Source organism: Spea bombifrons, chromosome 8, assembly GCF_027358695.1.
Source record: "Spea bombifrons isolate aSpeBom1 chromosome 8, aSpeBom1.2.pri, whole genome shotgun sequence".
NCBI lineage: Eukaryota > Metazoa > Chordata > Amphibia > Anura > Pelobatidae > Spea > Spea bombifrons.
In genome coordinates, this window is record NC_071094.1 from 18,625,926 (window position 1) to 18,640,775 (window position 14,850).

The following is a 14,850-nucleotide window of genomic DNA, read 5'->3' on the forward strand; positions in this document are numbered from 1 at the left end:
CTTCAGTTCTTGTCTCCTTCCGGGTCAGAGGGCACGGACAGCGGTGGGCGCGGCTTCAGTGTTGTGCGCCGGGATCTGACAAGAAACCCCGGCGCACAACAGCTGTTGCCGCGCAGATCACAAGGGAGCGGTATCGGAGGTCATTAACAGACCTCCGGCTCCCTTGAGTGATTTTAAGCCGGGTTGAACCCGGCTTAAAATCACTCAAGGGAGCCGGAGGTCTGTTAAAGACCTCCGATACCGCTCCCTTGCGAGCCTGCTCCTCCAGCGGCGGACATTACTGTCCGTCTCTGGAGGGGTGCCGGGTGCCGCAGGTTGGCACCCCCTGGAGTGTGGCGCCCTGTGCGGTCGCACACCCCAAAGGTCGGCCCTGCTCTAAGGGGCCGGCCTTAGGGGTCTGCGGCCGCACAGGGTTTAAATAAAAACATCGGGGTTTTTTTTCAACTTTATTTAACATCCTCCATGTTAAATAAAGTTAAAAAAACTTTATTTAACATGGAGGATGTTAAATAAAGTTAAAAAAAAAACCCCGATGTTTTAATTTAAATCCTGTGCGGCCGCAGACACGTAAGGCCGGCCTTGGTGGGGACTTCCCGGCCCCTTAGAGTGGCGGACCCGGCAAATCCCCCGTGTTTCCCCGAAAGTAAGACATATGTCTTACTTTCGGGGTACGGCTTATATTAGCCGACCCCTCTGAAACCCCCGATACGTCTTACTATCGGGGGTGTCTTACTATCGGGGAAACACGGTAGGAAACCTCATGTGCGATGGGCGGTGTAGTTTCTGCAACCCAGCGAGCAAACAACGAAGAAATGTCGGGGTCGGCTATAGACCTAAAGTGCATTTTCACCGCCAGATACGGTCAAATGGTACAAATGGTCCGTGTGACAATAAGATATGAAAGCTAGTATATACCGCGTGTCACTAGAGTCCTGGCCGGGATATAAATCCTGGAATCTAGCAAAGGTATTCCAGGCCGTAGTATAAGCCTTCTAGTATTATGGGACAGGGAGCTGTCGATAAGGGCAAGGGCGTCGTCCATATGCACTTTCAATCCATGGTGAGCTGGGAGAAGTGCGGTGCAGCTGTGGGTAAGGGGTCTGCTGCTGGATTCTGTAAAAAGAACACACGGAAATTAGCTCGGGAGGGGGCATCGGTTGCCGAGTTTAACACTCCTGGTATGTGTGCGCCCAGGAAATGAAAATGATGATGCAGAGATAACCACGTGAGCCTACGCAAAAAAGACATGACCGACACTGACGTAGACCGACCTTTATGGAGGATAAGAGCCGTGGCCTGATTGCATGAAAAATGACCGTCCTACCTGACCATAAATGACCCCATACAAAAGCAGCGGCGACTATAGGGTATACTTCGAACAGAGCCGAAGTGTCAGAGAAAGCATGTATCTGAAAAATCTCAGAAGTCCAAGGGCCTTTCATCCAGTGATCACTAAAGATAGCCACAAAGCCACGTGAGGCTGCGGCATCAGAAAGGACATGAGGCGAATCATGGGACAGCTGAGGGATGAACAAAGACACACCGTTGCAGTTACGTAAAAATACATCCCACATAGCAAGATCTGCCTGTGCTGCTACATCTAAAGAAATGATAGAGCTATCATCGGGTGCTACCATAGTGCGGGTAAGATAGGGAGAAGTTTGAACGCATCGCAAATGTCTGCTTTAGACAGCCAAGCACCCCTACCTGCGAGCAAAATACTTTGAATGACCATGTCAACCGATGAGTATTTAAAAGAAAACGCCTCAGAAGGAATCAATGAATTAATACTGGAGACATAGTAGGAATGAGGCGCCGACAAGTCATAAATCAAGCAGTATTTATTGGAGAATTTCATGTAAAAAAAAATTTACATGTAAAACCTGTGTAGTGGGATAGGAAACCCAAAATCGACATTGAGTCCTCTATTCTTTCTGTTGAATCGTTGAATCATTCTGACTTCAAAAGTTTGTCTTTCTTTGGTGTTACTGAAGTCCCCTTTCAGTACTTTGATTTTTAGGTCCTTGATAGAATGGTCATTTTGGGTGAAATGGTGTCCCACAGGTGTGCAGTAGGAATTTTCCTTGTGGTGTTTAATAGAATGTCTGTGCATGTTCATTCTGACATTTAATTGCTGGCTGGTTTCTCCAACGTAGCATCCTAGGTCACATTTAGTGCATTGTATCATATACACTACATTGCTAGATGTGCAGGTGTATGATCCTTTAATACTGTAGGTCTTGCTGTTGTGGGTGGCTATGTTGTCTGTGCATATGTGTTGGCACAGTTTGCAGCGGGGCCTTTTGCACGGTGTGGTCCCTTTTTCTTTATTCATTCTGTCAGTGGGCAGTTTCCGGTTAATTAATTTTTGTTGCAGGTTTGGGGGTTGTCTGAAGGCCAAAATGAGGGTTTCAGGGAAGATGTTTTTTAGTGTCTCATCTTCTTCTAGCATTGGCTGTCGGTCTTTGATGACTTTCCGGATTTCTTCAAGCGCTGGGTTACAGGTGACTACAAGTGGTACACGTGTAGAGATTCTTTTTTCTCTATATTGTAGCAGGTGTGTGCGTGGAACATTGAGAGCAGAGTTGATTTGTTTGTTGATAGTTTTTGATTGGTAGCCTGTTTCATAGATTTGGAGAGGTCGTTTAGATGCAGGTTGAGGTCAGAGCATATTCGATGGTAACTGGTTGCTTGGCTGTAGATGATGCCCCGTTTAGTATGGGAAGGGTGAAAGCTGGATTTGTGGAGATAGCTGCATCTGTCTGTGGGTTTCTGTAAAGAGAGGTGTGGGTTGTACCATTGGTACATCTTACTGTAGTGTCCAGAAAGTTTACGGATTTTGTGGAGTACTCCATTTTTAGTTTAATTGACGGGTGGAATGAGTTAAAAGAGTCATGGAATTGTTTCATCGATGTAATATTTGTGTGGTTTGGTGTCCTGTGTTTCAAGGAATCTCTGTTCTAGGTCAGCCATGAAAAGGTTGGCATATTGGGCTGCCATCTTCGTCCCCATAGCTGTCCCCATGATTTGTAGGTAGATCTCATTGTTGAAAGCAAAATAGTTATGTGTGAGGATAAATTTTACCAGTTCTGTGATGATTCGGGGGTTGTATTTTTGGTTGTCTATGGTTACTAGGATGGTGTTAGCAGGGAGGTTGGTGATTTGGTTGAGCTTGTTGAGGAATTTATCTTCAGCAGTGCTAAACCCTCCCCTCTAAATTCCCTACTCTGAACATTTATGACCCTCTGGAGCAGGGGAGGGCTGGCAGCCTAAGGCCTGGGGGGAAAGTCTAGTCAACTGGCCCATTGCACCATCAAAGCGGCTGCGAGCGACATTGAAAGCGGCCGTCGTGCGGCAGTCACTCCACCAGCGCCTAATGAAATTAAAGTGACCGGCGTGCACACACCGCATGCCTCAACTCTTCATTACACCCCTTTTAAGATGAGGGAAGAGGAGCTGAGGAATGGCCGTTGGGTCTGACAGCCGCATGATGCAGGGGCGTACCTAGAGTATTTGGCACCTGTGGCACCCCCCCACACACACACACACACTTTAAAACTGCATAGTTTCTATGGTTAGGCAAACATTGACAGGGGTACAGCCTATTTGTTATCATTATATACTTAGGGATTATGCGATACCACCGTCAATGTGTGCCTATACATTGAGCCAGACACTGACAACCCCTATCACTATATACTAAGCCAAACATTGATGTGGTGTAGGCTTACCACTTTAGTGACTGGCATAGTATATAGTAGGGATGCACCGAAATGAAAATTCTGGACTGAAACTAAAAATTCAGCATTCACTTGGCCAAAACTGAAAAAAAAAATAAAAAAAAAATAATACTTTAAAATACTTTACTAAAAGTAACACCAAAATTAGACAAAAAAATCAACAACAATATTAACACATATATACATATATATATAACAACAATCACAATCCTATCATGCCCAGGTTCTAGCATGTGCTGGCTGACTTAGCATGATAGGAGTATGATTGCTGTTATATATATATATTAATACTGTCATTGAATTATTCTGTCCAATAAAAGTGTTAACACACCGAAGTTGGACCAAAAAATAATTTATAACAGCAATCACACTCCTATCATGCCTAGGCAGCCACTACATGCTGGAATCTGGGCATGAAAGGAATGTGATTACGGACTCCCTATGCCAAGCTATCCCCCAACACTTACACATCCATGCTATCTGAAACCCTCATTCACAAACATTCAGCATAACACCCATCACTCTCACACACTTACATTCAGCATAACACCCATCACTCTCACACACTTACATTAGGCATAACACCCATCACTCTCACACACTTACATTCAGCATAACACCCATCACTCTCACACACTTACATTCGGCATAACACCCATCACTCTCACACACTTACATTAGGCATAACACCCATCACTCTCACACACTTACATTCAGCATAACACCCATCACTCTCACACACTTACATTCAGCATAACACCCATCACTCTCACACACTTACATTCAGCATAACACCCATCACTCTCACACACTTACATTCAGCATAACACCCATCACTCTCACACACTTACTAATCCACTCTCTCCTACCTTTTCTTCTTTCACTCTCACCTTTCCTCCTCTTCTTCTTCTTCTTCTTCCTGTCCTGTGCACTGAGAGCGGAAGACGGTGGGCGTGGCTTCAGTGTTGTGAGCCGGGATTTGACATCAAGTCCCGGCGCACAGCCACAGTTGCCGCGCGCATCGTTTCTGGAGGCGTGCCGGCATGGTGGCACCCCTCAGATGACCGGCAGCCGGGGCGGACCGCCTCGCCACCCCCCCCCCCCGCCAGGTACGCATGACGGCCGCATTCAATCCTGCCCGCGGCCGCTTAGTTTTTAACTTTGCGGTCGCAGCCGCATTGAATGCTCATCTGCCGGCTGTCCGTCCGGCCCATCGGCCCGGATTTAGGGCGGCCTGGGGGGCAATTGCCCCCCTGCCCCCCGGCCCAGCCCGCGCCTGCTCGGGACATATACTTTTACAACATCTCACCCTCCCTTATCAGATCTGGGTAGTAAGCCCCCCCCTCCCTTGCAACACAACATTGAATTCTATGTGTCGTTTTGCTCAGAAATGTTTTTGACTTGAGAAAGGGAGAAGAGCTCCCGAAAGCTTGTCATTCCAAAATTTAGTTAGTCCAATAAAAAAGGTATTATCACAAGATACTTATTCCATCTGTTATTTGATATATATATATATACACACATATATACACACACATATATATATATATATATATATATATGTATATATATATATACACACACACACACACATATATACCCAGCATGAGGAGGTTAATTGTACTGTGTTGTGCTGTAACTACTTTGATTACTTGGACTGGATTAGCTGGCCGGTTAGCTAGTGAGATAAGAATCTTGTATAGGTAGTCTCCAAGATGGAGTAGGATTTGTTTTTGTTTTATTTTGTTTATTTATACTGTGAAGTGCAACACTGTGGACCTTACAGAAAGCTGCAATAAACCACACTTTGCTTTTATTCTGCTGGTGTTTGTAGTTTCTTGTTTTAATTGGGCTTTCCTGCCACAATAGATATACACGCGCACACACATATACAGAGGCGTATATAGGGTATGGCAGCCATGGCACGTGCCATGGGCGCCATCACAAGGGGGGCGCAGGTGAGCGGCTTTTACATGCCGCTCACCGGCATTTTTTTTATTTTTTTTTATGCGGAGGAGAGAGAGGGGCGCCTAGCAACCGCTCGGCGCCCCTCATTCTCCTCCACGAGCCCTCTACCCCCGTCCCGGTGCCGGCATTTCATGCAGAGCGCCGCAATATGCCGGCATATTGCAGCGCTCTGCATGAAATGCCGGCACCAGCGAGCGGCTTTTAAACACTGATGCGGAGGAGAGGGGCGCCTAGCAACCGCTCGGCGCCCCTCGTTCTCCCCCGCATCAAAAAAAAAGAAGACAGCGTTTAAAAGCCGCTCGCTGGTGCCCGCTGCTTCACTGCTGGGCGCCGAAATATGACGTCATATTACGGCGCTCAGCAGTGAAGCAGCGGGCACCAGCGAGCGGTGCAGGAAGACAGAAGTCGCTGGACTTCAAGGTGAGGGGGGGGTTTAAAAAGTGATAGGGGAGGGGGATATATAGTGGGGAGGGAGAGGGGTTAGAAAGTGATAAGGGAGGGGGTTAAAAAGTGATAGGGGAGGGGGGGGTACTTATAGTGGGTAGGGGGAGGGAGAGGGGTTAGAAAGTGATAAGGGAGGGAGAGGGTTAAAAAGTGATGAGGGAGGGGGTTAAAAAGTGATGATGCAGGGAGGGGGTTAAAAAGTGATAAGGGAGGGAGGGGGTTAAAAAGTGATAAGGGAGGGGGTTAAAAAGTGATAAGGGAGGGGGTTAAAAAGTAATAGGGGAGGGAGAGGGGGGTAGAAAGTGATAGGGGAGGGAGAGGGGGTAGATATAAGTAAAGAGTGTGCATTAATGTGTGGATGCATTGAGTGAATGAGAGAGAGCATGAGTTAATATGTGAATGTATTGTCTGAATGAGGGAGAGCATGAGTTAATGTGTGGATGAGTTGTCTGAATGAGGGAGAGGATGAGTTGTCTGAATGAGGGAGAGCATGAGTTAATGTGTGGATGAATTGTCTGAATTAAAGTGTGAATTAGTGAGTGACTGTAAAAGTGTTTGTGTGTATCATAGATGTATAATTGTGGAAGGGCAAAGATGGCACTAGCAGGAGGTTTGAGCCTTGGGGACCAAGATGACATAGGCAGGGTGTATATGGGACAAAGATGGCACTGGCCGGACTGTTTGGGGACAAAGTTGACTTGTGCTGGGCTATTTGGGGACAAAGATTGCAAATCTTATGTGTGTAATCTGGGTGCTGGCCAGGTTCTATGTGGGCAGTGTGGACGCCAGGGCTGGCTTTGGGGTGTGTGACCTGTGATCTATGCCTGTAATTTAGGGGGTTTTAAATATACCTTTAACGCCGTGTTTTTATGTGAATTCCAATGGATCTTTACCTGCAAAGCTGGGTTTTTGTGTTATTCTGTAGATCCATATCTACTATGCTATGTTTCCATACATTATTTATGTGTACCTGCAAATACAGGGTTAATATGTCTTATTCAGTTGATCTATACCTGCGATGCTACGTTTCATATATTATTATTGTATACCTGCAAATACAGGACTTGTATGTCTGATTCTGTTTATTTGATATATACCTTCAGTGCTGAGATCACAAGTGAATTTCAATTGATCTGGGTTTGTGTGTTGATCTATACCTGCTATCGGCAGCAGGGACTAATATTTATTTATATATATATATATATATATATATATGGGCAGCAGGGGCTAGTAAATGGGTTTTAGATATTTGGACAGGGGCGCAATTTCAGTGCTTGCCATAGGCGCTATTTTCAGTAGATACGCCTCTGCACATATATATATATATATATATTTATACACATAAAATACATTTTATATATATTATCACATACACCCTGATTCACATATACTATTATATATTAATTATTAAGAAGCCCTGGAAACCATGTTGATTTCAGATTTAAAAATATACATACACTCATTACAGACATGAGTAGATATAGAATCTTAACCCCTCTAATACCAGGCATGAGTAGATTCAGAGAATTAACTCCTCTATTACCAGACGTTACACATACAGTCACACAAACAAACACCGTGACAAACTGACAAACACAATCACACACATAGTCAAACATACTTGGTGCTGGCTGCAGCTTACTCTGAGTTGGTGCGAAGGAGGAACTCAGCCTATCAGGAGAGGCTTCTGAACGCTCAGGCAATCAGGAGAGTTGAGAAGTATGACTGCCAGTTGGCCCCCCGAAGGTTAGTGGGCCCTGGGCAAATGCTCACTTTGCCCGCTGAATAAAGCGGCCTTGTATATATATATGTATTATTCTTTTTTTCTAAATTAATATTAAAATTTTGTGGTGTCGTCTTATAATCAGGGTCATCTTATAAGTGAGCAAATGCGGTATATATTTATATTTATATATATATATATATATATATATATGTATATATATATATATATATATATATATATATATATATATATATATATATACCGTATTTGCTCGATTATAAGACGAGGTTTTTTCAGAGCAAATGCCTCAAAGTGGTCTGACTATGATGCTAAGATCCATATCCCAATGCTGCAGGAGACCTGGATCCTTCTGTTTTTTCCCCCGCCCCAACTTACCGGTGTGTAGCCAGGGCAGCGTGTAGACGTCTACGTGATCCGCGTAGACAACTTCCGCTGCAGCTGGAAGGAGCCTACTTGAATCGCGTAGACGTCTACACGCTGCACGGACAATACACTGGGAGTCAGAAGCACCGGTACGTCTTTTTTTGGGGGGGGGGTTGTTAAATGGGGGGCATAAGGCATTTCTGTAGGCAGAGTGCTCTATGAAATTCCTTTTAACCCCCTTAATGCCACTCCAGAAATGATTGAGAAAAATATTTTGTTTTTAATTCCTTTTATTTTCCAACCCGCCCCCCAGTTATGCACGTCTGCCCCCAGGCTTGTCACTCTGTCCCATAAATGCCTTAAACCCCCCATGCACCCCTCTGCCTCCTGAAATGCCTTATACCTCCCTATATGCCACTCTGCCCCATAATATGCCTTTTAACCCCCTAAATGCCAGAGTGGCATATAGGGGGTATAAGGCATTTCTGGAGGCAGAGTGGCACATAGAGGGTCAAAAGGCATATCATGGGGCACAGTGGCACATAGGGGGTTTAAGGCATTTATGGGGCAGAGTGACAAGCCTGGGGGCAGATGTGCATAACTGGGGGGGCGGGTTGAAAAATAAAAGGAATAAAAACAAAATATTTTTCTCAATCATAGCTTTTATTAAAAAAAATGGTTTACATAGTTTACATGAATTAACATTTACTGGTAAAACTTTTTTATGATACAATTATGTATGTCATTAATAATCATACAATGCAATTGTAATTGTGGCATTGTAATTGTGGCATTTATAATAACTTGTATACCATATTGGCCCGATTACAGGCCACACCCAGCTATAGGCCTCGCACTTTTAGTTTGGTGCTAGTTTAAAGAAAAAATACACATTATTGGAATGGTAAAACAGTATTTTATCTAATGAATAGGAATACATGTATTTTAACATTTTTGGTATCTATGATGCAGTTACATAGTTACATAGTTATATAGGCTGAAAAATGCATCCATCAAGTTGAGCCTTTCCTTTATCTGTTAATTTGTTGCTGTTGATCCAAAAGAAGGCAAAAAAAAACACAGTTTGGCTCTTTCCAATTTTGCACTAACCAGGAAAAAAAATCCTTCTTGACCCCAAAATGGCAGTCAAATTTCTCCTTGGATCAATAAGCTGTTTCCCCATAATTAAAGATTATATCCCTGAATATTATGTTTTTCCAAGTATACATCCAGTTGCAGTTTAAACGTCTGTACAGACTCCAATAAAACTACCTCCGCAGGCAGAGAATTCCACATCCTCATTGTCCTTACTGTGTCCTTACCCTTTCCTCTGCCTTATACTAAATCTCCTTTCTTCCAGTCTAAACGCGTGACCACGTGTCCTATGCATAGTCCTGTTTATGAACAGATTTCCACACAATGGTTTGTATTGGCCCCGAATATATTTATATAATGCTATCATATCCCCTCTGAGGCACCGTTTTTCTAAACTAAACAGATTTAAATTTGTTAACCTTTCTTCATAAGTATAGTGCCTCATTCCTTTTATTAATTTTGTAGCCCGCCTCTGCACCCTTTCTAGTGCTATGATATCCTTCTTTGGAATAGGTGCCCAAAATTGCACAGCATATTCAAGGTGCGGCCTTACCATGGATTTATACAGAGGCAAAATTATATCTTTACCCGCGATTTGATGCCCCTTTTTATACATGACAATACCTTACTGGCCTTAGCAACTGCTGACTGACATTGCACATTGTTGCCTAGTTTGTTGTCTATAACAATTCCCAAATCCTTCTCATTTGTCGTTACCCCTAATTCACTACCGTTTAGGGTGTAGGTTGCTCGTGCATTCCGTACCCCGAAGTGCATAACTTTATGCTTATCTACATTGAATTTCATCTGCCATTTGTGTGCACAGTCCCCCAGGCTATCTAGATCCCTCTGCAGCATTGTAATATCCTGCTCGCACTGTATTGCTTTACCTAGTTTAGTGTCATCTGCAAACACAGAAACATAACTTTCAACGCCTATTGCCAGGTCATTCAAGTTAATTCAAGTTGTCTTTGTACTATATTAAAATTAGTTGGAAGAATATTCTTAGTTGGAAAAATATTCTTTTACAGCACTGTACTAAAAATAAGCGGTTCCTAGGATGTTTGTGTTTGTGTCTGCCATTCTACAGAATATTATGTAATTAACACCAAACAGATAGTTTGTTTTGTTTCTTAAACCATTTAATGTCCCCATAATATATCACTTATAGCACAATTATCTTCATTCTTTAAATGGATATTGACTCCCTGTAAATGATTTATAACTGCAACAAAAATTGTGGTTACTCACCATGTTGACTTCAGATATCTGGTCAATGCTGGAGATGTGTATACTCATACCTACAGTCACTGGGGGCCCTGATAAATAAATAAGTGATTATTAGATGTGTTTGAGATAGCTCAGATTAGAATAATTATCGTAAACCTACTTAAGTCTAGATATAGATGCAAATGTTAGGTCGTTTACAAAATGTATTTCAAAGTTGTTTTTTTTACATGGGATCATAAGTTATAAAGTAGGTTATCATAAATAAAATAAAGACATGACACAGGAAACCGTTAGTAAAAGGCTGCAGCAGAAGAAAACATTCAATATAAATTAATTGAATACAATCATAAAAGAATCAAGCTCTAGAACAGACAGTATTATAAAAGCTCACACATAGCAGACAGAAGCTCAATTTAAACAATTAACTACCGTATATTCCGGCTTATAAAACGACTTTTTAACCCCAGAAAATCTTCTTAAAAGTCGGGGGTCGTCTTATACGACGGGTACTAACCGGAGAGTCCCACGAAGCCACAAATCTCTAGGGGAGGGGCGAGTGGAGAAGCCGCCTCCCCTGGGCCGGTCTTCAAGGCCGCGCCGAGGTAGGTGCAAGATTGTGATCTCCCCAACTAGACCTGATCAGCAGGGCTGGTTGGGGAGATCACGACCTCCCTCTAACTAAACCAACATTAGGGAGCTCGAGGTCTGGCACTTCAGACCTCGGCTTCCCTGCTCCCTAATCACTACGCGCCGGCTATTGATGCCAAGCGCGGTGATGACGTCATGTCCCGGCAACGGCATCAATTGCCGGCGCGTAGAGATGAGGGAGCAGTAAACAGAGGTCTGACATGACAGACCTCGCGCTCCCACGACTGGATGGAAGAAAGAAGATAGAAGATGAGAAAGGTAAGAGATGGGGAGAAAGGGGTGTGAGTGCAGTGCATGTATGTTGGTGTGAGATGGTTTGTGTGTTTGTAAGCTATATATACATACACACACACACATATGTGTATATATGTGTATGTATATACGTGTGTGTGTAAAGGCAGGGGGTGTGTGGTGAGGGCAGTGTATAAATGTGTATGTATTGACTATTGACATAGTATGTGTAGATATATATGTGTGTGTGTGTGTGTGTGTGTGTGTGTGTAAGGGCAGTGTATGTATGTATATGTCTGTATAACAACCAGCCAATCACCGGTAAGGTACATCGCTTGCCGTGATTGGCTGGTTGTTGTACGCTGGGTAGAGGGGTAGTCTTATACGGCGAGTATAGTCCAAACTCTATATTTGAACTGTAAAAGTTGGGGGTCGTCTTATACGCCCAGTCGTCTTATACGCCGGAATATACGGTATATTATGTTGTTAGATTATTTCGTGTAGATCCTATGGATGTATGGTAAGTAAATTCTGTACAAGTTCCTGGGGTGCAACATTTTGAAAGCATGGTGGGCCAATGCTTCAACTCCAATTTTGCAACAGACTGGATTCCCATTCTAGGATTGCATGATCCAGTCTGGGATTCTTATGAAGCCTGTATAAGGTTTAAACAACCACAATGAACAGATTATGAGGCCCAGCTGACACAATCAGATCATAGCCAGATTTACCAAACCAGGTAGAGTGGCCACTATAGACTGCAAGTAGAAATAGCACCATAACAATACAATATACACTCATTGGCCACTGTATTAGGTACACTTGTTCAATTGTTTGTTAACACAAATAGTTAATCATCCAATCACATGGTGGCAACTCAATGCATTTAGGCATGTAGACAATTTGCTGAAGTTCATACCGGGCATCAGAATGAGGAAGAAATGGGATTTAAGTAGGGCTGAAACAACTAATCGATAAAATCGATAATAATCGATAATGAAAATCGTTGTCAACCATTTTCATTATCGATTAATCGGATCGATTTTTATCGATTATAAAAAGAGGTTTTTTTCAGAGCAAATGCTCTGAAAAACTCCTCTCCTTATATAATCCGACCTCAAACAGAGATCGGATTATAACACCGGAATCCAGATCCCCCGCTACGCTGCAGGGGACCTGGATTCCCCTCACTGTCGGCCGGTTTCTCACTTCTGTCTCTCTCCCCCTCCCATCTGCCTCCTCCCCCCTCCCATACATCACTCTGCCTCTCTACCCGGCACCGTTACTGACAGGCACTTTCCCTGCAGCTTCATAGAAGCCTCAGTGTAAGTGAAGGTGAGTAACGGAGTCTGTCTGTGCGATGCAGACCCCCACCGGCTGACAGAGAATCATCCTCTCTGACAGCCGGTGAGGGTCTGCATCGCACAGACAGACTCCGTTACTGCCCTTCACTTACACTGTGGCTTCTATGAAGCTGCAATGAAAGTGCCTTCAGTAACGGAGCCGGGTAGAGAGGCAGAGCGGTGTATGGGAGGGAGGAGGAGTCAGAGGGGTGTATGGGAGCCACCCTCCAATACACCACTCTGGCTCCTCCCCCTCTCATACGCCACTCTGCCTCTCTACCCGGCTCCCTGGTGTCTTGTCAGAAACGGAGGTTCACAGGAGGCAGAGTGGAGTATGGGAGGGGGGAGGAGGCAAAGTGATGTATGGGAGGGGGAGGAGGCAGAGTGGAGTATGGGAGGAGCCAGAGTGGAGTATGGGAGGGGGAGGAGCCAGAGTGGTGTATGGGACGGGGAGGAGCCAAAGTTATGTATGGGAGGGGAGGAGGCAGAGTGGTATATGGGAGGGGAGGAGGCAAAGTGATGTATGGGAGGGGAGGACCCAAAGTGATGTATGGGCGGGGGAGGAGGCAGAGTGGTGTATGGGAGGGGGAGGAGGCAGAGTGGAGTATGAGAGGGGGGAGGAGCCAGAGTGGAGTATGGGAGAGGGAGGAGCCAGAGTGGTGTATGGGTGAGTTATAGTGGTGTATGGGTGGTATTATGAATTTTTAGGGCATATAGGGGGTATAAGGCATATGGATATTAGGCATATCAGGGGGGCATAAACATATCTGGGGGTAAAAGGTATATCAGGGGGCTCAGTGGCATATAGGGGGTATAAGACATATCGATATTAGGCATATCAGGGGGGCATAAAACAAATCTGGGGGTAAAAGGTATATAAGGGGGCTCAGTTGCATATCACTGGCATATAAGGAGTATAAGGCATATCAGGGGGCACAGTGGCATATCAGGGGGCACAGTGGAATCTGGCATATAAGAGGTATAAGGCATATATGGGGGCAGAGTGGCAAGCTGGGGGTCAGATGTGCATAACTGGGGGCAGTTTGGTAAATAAAAAAATTTAAACAAGGCTTTTTTTCTCAGTTTTTATTAAATATGAAAAATAGTTAACATATGAATTAATATTTACTAATAACTTTGTATTAAAACCTAGTTTGAGAAACACCGTGTTTAGGTTCTTGTAGCTTTTATTATTATGTCAGTAAGAAGAAGGTGAATAGAGAGAGGCCATTGCAATAAAGAGATGAAAGTGTAAATTGTACGTTTTTTATTGCAATTTTTCTTCAATTTAAAATAATGTATTTTTTTATCCGATTAATCGATTAATCGACAAAATAATCGGCCAACTAATCGATTATTAAAATAATCGTTAGTTGCAGCCCTAGATTTAAGTGACTTTGAACGTGGCATGGTTGGTGCCAGATGGGCTGGTATGAGTATTTCAGAAACTGCTGATCTACTAGGATTTTCACACACAACCATCTCTAGGGTTTACAGAGAATGGTCCAAAAAAGAGAAAATATCCAGTGAGCAGAAACTGTGTGGATGAAAATGCCTTGTTGATGTCAAAGGTCAGAGGAGAATGGGCAGACTGGTTCCAGATGACAGAAAGGCAACAGTAACTCAAATAACCACTTGTTACAACCAAGGTATGCAGAATACCATCTCTAAACGCACAACACGTCGAACCTTGAAGCAGATAGGCTACAGCAGCAGAAGACCACACCGGGTGCCACTCCTGTCAGCTAGGAACAGGAAACTGAGGGTACAATTTGCACAGGCTCACCAAAATTGGACAATTGAAGACTAAAGAATGTTGCCTGGTCTGATGAGTCTTAATTCCAGCTGCGAAATTCAAATAGCAGGGTCAGACTTTGGCGTAAACAACATGAAAGCATGGATGCATCCTGCCTTGTATCAATGCTTCAGGCTGGTGGGGGTGGTGGTGTAATGGTGTGGGGGACATTTTCTTGGCATACTTTGGGCCTCTTAGTACCGATTGAGCATTGTTTAAACACAACAGCTCCATGTAGTGGAATGG

General features: G+C 43.9%; 1 protein-coding gene across 1 annotated transcript in view; it reads right to left on the reverse strand.

The window, feature by feature from the left end:
- The window catches only part of LOC128503634 (gamma-aminobutyric acid receptor subunit beta-4-like), a 215,170-nt gene that overhangs the window by 94,583 nt on the left and 105,737 nt on the right, over positions 1–14,850 (reverse strand). Inside the window, exon 3 of the mRNA XM_053473786.1 lies at positions 10,609–10,676. Within this exon, the coding sequence (XP_053329761.1) occupies positions 10,609–10,676 (68 nt within the window). The remainder of the gene's footprint in view (positions 1–10,608; positions 10,677–14,850) is intronic.